Source organism: Psammomys obesus, unplaced genomic scaffold (assembly GCF_907164565.1).
Source record: "Psammomys obesus unplaced genomic scaffold, mPsaObe1.curated_primary_1811, whole genome shotgun sequence".
Taxonomy (NCBI): Eukaryota; Metazoa; Chordata; class Mammalia; order Rodentia; family Muridae; genus Psammomys; species Psammomys obesus.
The window spans coordinates 3,739,880-3,750,822 of NW_026596415.1; the positions used below are offsets into that span (position 1 = coordinate 3,739,880).

At 51.3% G+C, this 10,943-nt stretch overlaps 1 protein-coding gene across 1 annotated transcript in view; it reads left to right on the plus strand.

The window, feature by feature from the left end:
* LOC129669480 (uncharacterized) overlaps positions 1 to 10,943 on the plus strand; it is a 99,734-nt gene that overhangs the window by 56,666 nt on the left and 32,125 nt on the right. Inside the window, 7 exon segments of the mRNA XM_055597758.1 lie at positions 497 to 659; positions 743 to 829; positions 3,629 to 3,766; positions 4,588 to 4,692; positions 5,536 to 5,628; positions 7,409 to 7,626; positions 10,144 to 10,337. Of these exon segments, the coding sequence (XP_055453733.1) occupies positions 497 to 659; positions 743 to 829; positions 3,629 to 3,766; positions 4,588 to 4,692; positions 5,536 to 5,628; positions 7,409 to 7,626; positions 10,144 to 10,337 (998 nt within the window).

Sequence of the window (10,943 nt, forward strand, 5' to 3'; positions counted from 1 at the left end):
GTGTGTGTGTGTGTGTGTGTGTGTGTGTGTGTGGAGAGTGTATGTGTTGACATGTGGGGTGGGGGTGTGTGAGTGCACATGGACGTGGAGGCGCTGGGTCACTCTCAGGAACCCCTCAATCATCTTCACCTTGTTCCGTGAAGCAGAGTTTCTCAGTCAGACCCAGAACTCCTCGACACGTCTATTTGCTTTGGGGATTCCATCTGCCCCTTCCCAGGCTGCATTAGAAGTAAGCCCCTCACCCCTCATCCCCTCACCCTCACCGGGGATGTCTGTGGTTTTGAGGATCTGAACTCTGGTCTTCATACTGGTTGTAAGTATTTTAACCGCTGTGCCATCTCCTGGCCCCTGGCCAGGCTTTGATCAGCAGCTCCTAGAGCACAGAGCGGCTGCATGCTTTCCGGTGTCACTCTCTGCGAGTGTACACAAACTCCGTCTGTCCACTGCTCTTGCCAGCTGCCTTAATGCCGGTGGCCTGTTCTTTCTCCTCACCCAGGCACCCCTGGCACCTCCTGGTCCCGCAGAGCCTCCTCTTGCAGGGGGCCTTTACGGTGGACAATCAACGCCAGCGTCGCTCCCTGGAGACCAAGGCTGTCCTGAACGGCCGGGAGGAGATCCTGCACACTGTGGAGCTGGGCCGTCGGGCTAGACACCTCTATGTGCGTGGGCTGTCGGGAAGGTGGCCTCTGGGAGCGTCTGGGAGCAGGGCAGCCTCTCACCTCTGCACATGTGTCTCCCCCAGGTCTGTACAGGCCTGACCCACCCCTACGATGACAAGGCTATCCCCCAGAGCCTGGAGGGGTGCCTGGTGGCTGGGAACCCTCACAGTGTAAGTAACCTTCCCACCCCAGTTGTCCAGGTTCAGTTTTGTGGCTTCTGCCCCAGACTAGCACGAGGTTTCCCTGCCTAGGCTCCCATCTCACTCTGTGTCCCCTGCTGTGGTCTTCTTGGCAGCCACAGGGAACTTTATAAGGCACTAGCTCGGTTTGTTACACCCATGCTCCAAACCCTCGCAGCTTGTCTTAGGATAACGCGCTCAGTTCTGATTCTCTGGTCTCCGCTGCCAGAGCTGCCTCATCCAGGCCATCCATTGCCTTGGCTGATTTCTTCTCTATTCAGGGCCGTGGTACATTCTGCGGTTGGAGCCATCACTGCTCCTTCAGCTAAAGCTCCCTTCTGCCGTCTGTAGAGAGTGGAGTCCCACCTCAGGCCCCTGCAGGCTTTCCTGCACCCCCGCCGCAGCACCCCCTCACCTTCCCATCCCCAGGTCAGCCATGAGGATCTACATGACACGCCCGCTTATGTTTGCATGTTTATTCTGCCAGTCTTGGTTGCTCTGTTGGCTTTAATGTCCCAGTCTCCACTTCCCCAGTCTTCTGTGAGGTGAATGATAATTGCTAAAGTACTTCAGCAAGCTTAATGCTATCTATCATCTGCTAGGCTGCAGCACCAACAGTGTCTCTCTTAGGCCTGTGAGTTCATGGTCTCTGTCATAGTAACTTCACACCTCTGTTCACCGTGCAGGTGCGGTAAGCAATTGTTTAGAGAGTACATGTGACTATGTCCCAATAGAACTTTGAGGCTGGAGGGATGGCTCAGCAGTTACTTGCTGCTCATCCAGAGGACCCTAGTTCAATTCCCAGCACCCACCACCACCCTTACCTCCAGCCCCAGGCATCTCATGGCCTCTTCTGGCCTCCACAGGCATCTGCACTCATACTTAGAGACGCATGATTAAACATGCAAATAGCAGAAGGCAGGGTCAAGAGGATCCCTGGGAGTTTGAGGGCCACCTGGCCAGATTCCAGACCAGATAGGACAAAGCATGCTGTACTGGCCAGTGGGCTACAGCCTGTGGTAGCAGATTTGCAGTCTTGGCACATACGCCCGAGGCTCACATTGCCTGTGTGTCATTAGCAAGTCTGTGTCCCTGGGCCTCAGTCCCCTTTCCTGTAGAGTGGAGACATGTCTGTTTTCACGCCGTGACCTATGCTCAGTATGTAACTGGTGACCTTTCCTAAACACGTGAAATGTTTACCAGGGCCTCATTAGATTCCTTTCCTGTCCCTCTAAGAGCGAGATCACCATAATCGCCAAAAAGCATTTATTGAACACCTACTGTGCGCACAGGGAATAAAGTAGTGCTCTTCTCCCTCAGGAGGAAGATGAAGCCAAGCCTGCAGTGGGGGGCTGGATGCTCCATTCCAGGGCTTCACTTCCCTTTAGTCAGGGGGCTGGCAGTGGTTCCTCCAGATGCTGGCCAGTGACGCCCTGCGCATGTCCGAGGGAACACAGTACATAATGCCAGCGTGACACTGGCAGGGGTGGCTCCCAGTGGCTTTTTGGGGGTCCTCAGCCAGAGATTGCTGAGTGGTGCTCCAGGCCAAACAGCGTCGCGCATGTTTTTATGGTCTGTGTACTTTGAGAACTGGGAGATTTCAGACAAAGCCTGGATTTCTGTTGTTTATAAGAAAAGAAAAATCAGAAGTTCTGGCCCTGCTTAGACTCAAATCCCAGCTGACAACATCTGGCCAGGATCAGGGGCTGGGGAGGCCTCCATTTACTGTCATTGTGCTGTTTGCTCCACTCAGAGCTGCGCCTTAGCGGGAGGAACTCCGTGGCAGGATGATCGCCAAGCTCTGAGCTCTGGGCCAGCACTGCAAAAAAGAATAGAAAGGTTTTGTCACACACATTTTCCTCCCTAGCTGCTTCTTTGTCTTCCATCTTGGTTCCAAGATACCATGTTTGCTTGTATCTAAGAGTAAACCATCTTGAGTGAGTCCTTGGGGCAGGCAGGCAGTTCTCCATCACCACAGAGAGGAAGTGGTGTCATTGTCTCCCAGCAGCTGGTAAGTGGTTGTTGAGAGAATAATTGGTTACTGAGTGTTTCCTCTTGTTGGGTTACGTATTGTTCCAAATGTTGCAACTTAAAACAGTGTCTTTCAGTGCCTGATCTCAGGACTGCAAAGGAATCTCAGTGGGTTAAAACTGGAATCAACATCACTGAGTTCCTTGCAGTGAAGCCATCTGCACCCCTTGGCCCTTCCATAGATAGCAAAGGAGTGATTATCACTCTTTGTCCAAACATGACCCTCCTGCTGTCCCCTCATAAAGTCCTTACTTAGATGAAGATTGAAACCTCAGGGTCTGGCCCCACCTCAAGATCCCTAAATCTTTGCTTAGAAGGCAATCTTTCCTCAGGCTGCAGGGGTTAGGATGCAGTCACGCTGTTCCCCTTGCTACTCTGTGCCTTTCTCCCACTCTGTGCCACACTCCCACTTTGACCTTGACATTTCCGCCTAGAAATAGTGGTCCCACATTCATTAAGCACCTACTATGTGTTGGCATCAGAGTGCTTGGAAGCTAGCAGAGAAGAAAATAGACCGCCTGAGCCCCGCTCTGTGGGGAGAGGCTTAACATTGCTTTCATCAAGCCCACCCACCACCTCTAGCAAGAGCACTGGTGCTGCTCTACTGGAAGGTCCAGCATGCACCTGGCTTCACTTCCTCTTCACTTCCTCTTTGGACATCAGTCTCTGGGCCCCTTCCTTTTGATCTTTGAATTCTGTGGTGGCTTCTGCTGCACGTGGACAAGATACAAGATTACACTCTGGTTCTCACACACTCAGGCTAAGAACAGTGAGGCCAAGGTGACACTAAAAATCAACCAGAAGGTAGTTCTGCACCTGAAGGGCTCACACCAGGGCAGCTCTCAGCATAGAGGGATCCAGCACAGCGTGGCTCTGTATGCCACCCGTTCCAACCAGGTGAGTGTCCCCAGGCTGGGCAAATGCTACCTAGTTCCTGCAGGAGGAGCCTGGGGTTCTGTTATGGGGTACACACCTGTAATACCAGCCACTCAGGAGGTGACAGGAAAATCAGGGGTTGAGGTTGTCCTTAGCTGCAGCCTGAAATTGTTTAGCCTCGTAAGTGAGAGCTTTTCCTTTCAACTTTTAGTATATATATATATATATATATATATATATATATATATATACACACACACACATATATGTATATGTATATACATATATATGTATATATATGTATATATATACATATGTATTTAGTTTTATATATATATATACAAACATATGTATGTATATATGTATGAATACACGTGTGCACTCCTGTACATGTGTAGAAGTCAGAGATTAAATTGAAGGTGTTAGTCCTCTCCTTCCATAGTGTAGCTCTTTAGATAGAGCTCAGGTCATCAGGTTTGAAGGCAAGTGCCTTTACCTGCTGAACCATCTTGCCACCCTGAGACTTTTTCTTAAAAAAACAAAAAACTAAATAAAAATAAAACAAAACAGAACAAAAGCCAGGTGTGGTGGTACATGCCTGTAATCCCAGCATTCATGGAGGCAGAGGCAGGCTGATCTCTGTGAATTCAAGGCCAGCCTGGTTTACAAAGCCAGTCCAGGACAGCTAACACTACACAGAGAAACCCTGTCCCTGTCTCAAAAAAACCAAAAACCAAAAACAAACAACAAAACTACCACCACCACCAACAAAAACCCCTAAGTATGCTGGGGAGCAGGTTGGGCCACCCTTAGGATGTGATTACTCCTGTCTGTTTCCTCAGACCCTCCTCTTGAATGGTAGCTTTGACCTTTCACGGCGTCGACAAGGAGCATTTGACTTCATCGTAGATGCACAAGCTGCTATCAATCACAATGCCACATCCCAGGTCAGAGGCTGGACTCTGTCCTCTAGTGAAAAAAAGGGTCTAGTCGGTAGGACACTTGCCTATCATGTATAAAGATCTGGGACCCGTTTCCAGCACATAAACAATGCATGTGGGCCAGGTCTGTAATTACCCACACACCCACTCTATACACAGACCTGGCCCACACACCCACTCTACAGCACAGAGCAGCCCTGGTCCAGGTGCCTACTTGAAGATCCAAGCAGGTGCAAGGGAGGATGGAGGTATTTCTGAGGGCCAGGCCTTTCAGTAGCTCCATCACGCCAACCAACATCCCTGGCCAGAACTCACTGGAAATCCCAGCTGGCTGCAGGGAAGGCTGGGAAATGTATTCTGTCTGTTGTGTCCTGGAGGAAAACCAGGAATCCCTTAGAGGGGCTGATGTGGGTGTATTTCTGCATCCATTCATTCCCATGTGCACGCCCTGTGTCTGCCTTATGCCAGCCTCTGCTGGTGATGGGTGACCTAGACTTATCTCCATTTCCAAGGATCTCTGAAGCTGGTGGGTGCCCTGCTTCCTGTTCAGTTCCCAGCCCTGTGCCCACTAGCTGTGTGGTCTTAGGTAAATCACTCAATGCCTCTGAACCTCAGTTTTGCTATCTGGGAAATGGGGTGGTAACACTAACCCTGTAGAGCAGTGTGAGGTTCAACAGGGTCAGGGTCCCAGGGTCACTGAGCCAGGGGCACAGTGCAGGGTTCATGGTCAGCGTCCAACAGGAGGCAGGTCAGCAGCGGGGGAGCTAGGGGAACCCTAACACCAGCTTCCTAGCTGCTTGCTAAGCATGATAGAAGCTCACCCCTCTCTTCCCTCCCATGCCCCAATAGGTCTTGGTCCAGCTGAACAAATCAAGCTCCTACTTGGCATTTTTCTTACAACTCCAACCTCCAGATGGGCTTGCCTTCCTGCCCAGCTTACAGGTGTGGATGCTGCTCTTGAACTCATCGCCAGCTCACAGGAAGATGGGGCCATGGAGCCTCAGAGCTGTGGTGCTGGCCTCCGAAAGGAAACCCGCAGTTCACTCCTCAAATGTGCTCACCCAGGGGTCTCTCCTTGGCAGCCTTCCCTTCGTGCTCTGGGTGACCTCATCCTTTCCTTTGGCTTCAACCAATTTCTCACACTCTTCCAACTCCCAGCTCCAAACCCCTGAGCTGCTAGGAGCGGCCTCAGCAGAATCAGGGCCAGACAGCAGGAAGCCTTCAGTCACCACCTATGCCACGAAGTCTTTAACTCTGGGATGAAGGCTGTGTCTCTCCCTTAGCAGTGGACGGAACTCTCATTTTTCCTCCAACTTGTTCTGTGTTGGTGTCTAGGGAAAGAAAGATTCCACTCTATACTATAACAAAGGAGTTCAGAAAGACTTCTAGATGTGAAAACTACACAAAAAAATATAAACTCAAGTCAGGTGGTGGTGGCATACGCCTTTAATCCTAGCACTCAGGAGGCAGAAGCAGGCAGGCAGGCAGCCTGGTCTACAAAGTGAGTCCAGGACAGCCAAGGCTACAATGAGAACCCTATGTCGAAATACAAAACAAAACAAACAATCCCCCCCCCAAAAAAACAACAACAGAAAAAGAAAAGATAAAAATATAAAGTGAAACGTGGCTCCCAGCACTGCTGCCCGGCTGCTTCGTGCCCTTGGGGCCAGCGCTTCACCCTGGCCTGCCTTAGCTTTGCTAACTGGAAAATGAGGGTGCCTGTGGCTGTGTGAAGCTGGCAGCTGTGCCATGTGTTCAGGAGTGTGGCACTGAGGTCAGAGGGAGTGTGTTCTGACCAGCGGCAGCAGCATGAGTGGGCAGCCTTCCATTCAGAGCCATTAATAAAGGCCCGATACACTCATGTGGGCCGAAGGTGGCTGTGGGTGGAAAGAAGGAACAGTGTTGTGTTCTGAGCTCTGTGTGTTCAGAAGGAAAGTTTCCCTTCCTCCTTCCTTCCTTTCCTTCCTTGTGTGTGTGTTTTGTTTTAAAGACAGAATTTCATGTGGCCTAGGCTAGTCTTGAACTCACTATGTAGTTCAAGATAACCTTGAACTCTGGCTCCCCCTGCCTTTGCCTGCAGAGTGCTGGGATTACAGACATGCCCCACCAGATCCACTTTATACAAACCCACCCTCTAACTTCTAAGGGTACATAGCCCAGGCTCACTTGAAATAAGTAATCCTCTTGTCTCAAGCCCCAGGTGCTGGGACATAGGTGTGTGCCACCATACCAGGCTTGGAGCCATACTGACTGGGCTGGACTTGTACAGCCTGCAGGGCCCTTGGAGGTCAGGGCAGTTAGAGAGCCTGAAGTCTGTCCAGGAAGCTCTTGGCCACAGAGACACATGGAAGTTCAAGTCTTCCTCCTTTCTCTCCACTGTTTCTCTTTTTGAGGCAAGGTCTCCCTTTGTAGTCCAGGGACCCTTGAACTCATGATTCTCCTGCCTCAGCCTCTTAAGTGCTAGGATGCCAGGCATGTTCCAGCTTAGGTTTTCTCTGCTGCCTTCCCTGCTTCTTTTAAAAACTGACATGAGCTCTAAAGTTAAGGAACAGCCAGGACTCAAATCCTGTGTCAGGATCGGGGACGTTGGCTGGATTGCTCCCATTTGTCATGAGGGAGCCCTTGGAGCTGACCTGGCTGGAGGGCTTCTTAGAGCAAGGCCGCCCTCAGCCCAGCTTTCTCTGACCTGTCATCCCTTCCTGCTCTCTCTGCCTCCTTACAGGTGCTGGCTTCCGCAGGACATCACAAGGAACGCAGAGTGGACGCGTCCCTGTCTGTTCGTGTGTCTGGCCACGAGCTGCTTCTGCTAGAGGTGGACACTAGCAAGCAAAATAGGAGGAGCCACCGGGGCTGGGACATGAGGGTCTCACTCCGCCAGGCTGTCTTCAGCACCCCTAGAGCCCTTCAGCTACAGCTGTCCTCCAAGGTCACCTCAGCAAGGTAACTGCCGCCGTGTGCCCTGAAAAGACCTTCAAAAGGACGTCCAGAGACCAAGGCTAGTGTCTTGCTTGGAGAAGCCATCCCTGCAGGCCCCTGCCTCCCGAGACCGCCTGGGTTGGCTCTGGTGTGACAGTCTTGACGCAAAGGCTGGGAGGGCAGGAGGGTGGCACTAGTCCAATTACTCACTCATGTGCTCAGGAAACTGCAGCAGGAGGATGGTGAGTTTGATTCCAGGCAGGGCTAGAGAGACCCTATGTCAAATGACCTCTTTCCCCTAAGAATGAAGCAAGTCACCAGACACTCATAGGGGCTGCCCAGGTCCTGCCACTCTCCTCCTGACCATTCCCTGAAGCACCCAGGATGCCATGTTGTTGAGAACCTGGGTCTGGGTCTGGGTCAGGCCAGGACTCCCGTACAGCCGCTCAGCCACCTGAGTGTACATCCTTATGGCCATCTATAAAGACATTAGGCAAGTTGCTATTGTTATTGTTGTTGCTACTATTATTAATTTGAAACAAAGTCTCATTGTGTAGCCATGGCTGTCCTGGAACTCATTCTATAGACCAGGCTGGCCTCGAACTCACATAGATCCACCTGCTCACATAGATCCTGAGTGCTGGGATTGCAGGTGTAGTCACCATGCTGATTTGAAGCAAATTGTTGAGCATGAGTGCCCCTCTGTCACCTGTCACCGTGACAGAACCTGTTCTAGGTCAGGAGCTGGTGGGTCTCAGCAGAGGGCTGGACGATGAGTTCTCAAGCTTCCTGTGGTGACAGCCCACGCTGAGACTGGCAGTGTCGGCTCCTGGGTAATGAAGGGCAGGGTCATGCACCAGTGAGACCTGATTGTGAAAGCAGTGCAGGGAGACCGCAGTTCACCCCAGTCCTGCTCCAGGTTAACAAATAAGACCCCACCCTCCTGCTGGTAAGATGGGAAATGAAAAGTAGAAAGAAAGGGGAGCTGTGCTTAAGGTGATGCCAGTAGGAAAATGTGCTCCATGGGATTCTGTGTGCACTGGGGTTGGCTCTGAGCTTCCTAGCAGCCAAGGCAAAAAGAGAAACCAACCAATAACGGTATTTGTAGAGCCATAAGAAAGCACACAGTGCACATGGCTGTGTACATGTGTGTTGGGGAGAACATAGCTGGCCCTGTCCTGGTCACTAAAGGAAAACGTCCCCCGTGTCATTTGGAATTCACTGTGATGATAAGAGCTCTGTCCCTTGCCCCAGGAAGGCAAATTTAACACCAGGCTTCAGGAGTGCACAGAGGAGGAGCCGTAAACATAAGCATAAACACAAATGTAAGCGAATGAGTTCCAGGCTGATTACTGGCCATGTGCCTTGGCTTGCTCATCTGGATGGTGGGGGTGAGGCCTCACAGGGCTCCTGTGAGGTGTCTGATAGGGTCTTGGCAGTGACTGTTTGTGGGGCAGTGTGTCATTAGGAGATACAAACAACCCTGGTGCGGTGCATCAAAGGGACCATTGTACTGTTTGCTTGTAGCCTTTGCTCAGTCAGTTCCCATCTAGCCCCCTACTCAGCTGGGTCTGTGCCAGGCTGTGGACCTGGGAGGGGACCATCAGGCTGCAGCTCTATCAATCAAAACCCACATCCCAAGGCCTGCCTTGTTTGTCTCTCTCTTTTATATAAAAAATTTATTTATTTCATGTATATGAGTGCTCTATCTGCACGTGTGTCTGCATACCAGAAGAGGACATCAGATTTCAGCACAGACAGTTGTGAGCCACCATGTGGTTGCTGGGAATTGAACTCAGGACCTCTGGAGGAACAGACAGTGCTCTTGTCTGCTGAGCCATCTCTCCAGCCCCCTTGTTTGTCTCTTAATGAGGGACAATAATGTCTCTACAGTTGGTCCCCTTGCAGAGGAATGTGGGGAGGTGGCCTTCTGTGTGAAGAAGCATCCCACAAGGATTAGTACCTGTCTGATTAGTATTTCTGTCCGATTCCCTACTGCACAGAGAGGAGTTTAGAGCGGTTGTGTCCGTGTCGAGGGCCACACAGCTAGAATGGCACCCCTGGCATTTGAACCCAGATTTGCCTGACTCCAAAGCCCCCCTTTGTGTGGAGCCCTGGTATAGCACCCCTGCAAGGATTCTCCATGCGGGTTCCAGGAACGCCTCTTGGGGTCCAGTGCCGTGGCCACCCACTTAACCATCTCTCTGCTAGTTACTTTTTTTGGTTCTGGAACAAAACATCTGGGAGGGCAGCTTGGGAGGTAGTATTTTAGCTCACGTAGGCTCACAATTTGAGGGTGCAGGTCATCATGAGGGGAGTGAGAAGCTGCTTGCACACATCCGGGTGGGCGGGTGAGGCAGCAGGGAGCAGATAGGAGCGGGGTAGGACTATAAACTTTAAGGCTCACCCCTTAAAGACCCACTTCCTCCACCTTCCAAAGGCTCTACGGCCCTGCCTAAACAGCGCTTCCTGCTGGAGAACAATTGTTCAGACATGTGTGCCTGCAGGAGACCTTAGCAGTCCCCATCATTTTGCTCCTAGGGTACAACTGTTTTCCAAGGTGCTGCTGGACCAGGACTCAGCTCAGCTACTCCTCAAGACTGCTAAGGAGAGACGGGGAGGCTGGGTTCTCAGGCTGTGGAGCCTTGCCCAGCACTCAGTAGCTGGCTGGACAAAAGTGCCCCATGCCCTGAGCCTCAGGGGTGTGCTAAAGCAGAAGAAGACGTTCCGAGAAGGTGAGAGCTGAGCGATGCTGTACAGTCAGGGTTCTCTCAGGAATGGTACTGATAGAATGAATATGTGGAAAGGGTGTTTGTTGGAGTGGCTTACAGGCTGTGGTCCAGCTCGTCCAACAATGGCTGTCTACCAAGAGAAGGTCCAAGAACCCAGTGTTGTTCAGCCCATGAGGCTGGATGTCTCAGCTGGTCTTCAGTATGGGCCAAAATCTCAGGCATGCTCTAAGGAAGGAATGGTCTTGCCATCCAGAGTGAACGAAAGCAGGCAAGAGCTTCCTTCTTCTGTGTCCTTATTTGGGCTGCCAGCAGAAGGTGTGGCTCAGATCAAAGGTGGATCTTCCCACCTCAAAAGATCAGGATTAGAGGTGGGTTTTCCTACGTCACATGATTTAATTTAGAAAAATCCTTTATAGGTGTGCCTAGCCACTTGGGTTTTAGTTAATTCCAGATGTAGTCAGCTGACTGCTATAGCAGGTGTCTTGGGCCTCCCAGACAACTGCTTCCTCTGAGCAGCCAAGGTAGATTGCCTTCAACACCAAGAGAACTTGGTGAGGAGGCTCTGCAGAGGTGTCCTTATGTAGGACTTGTTAGAGCCTGTAGAGGTTA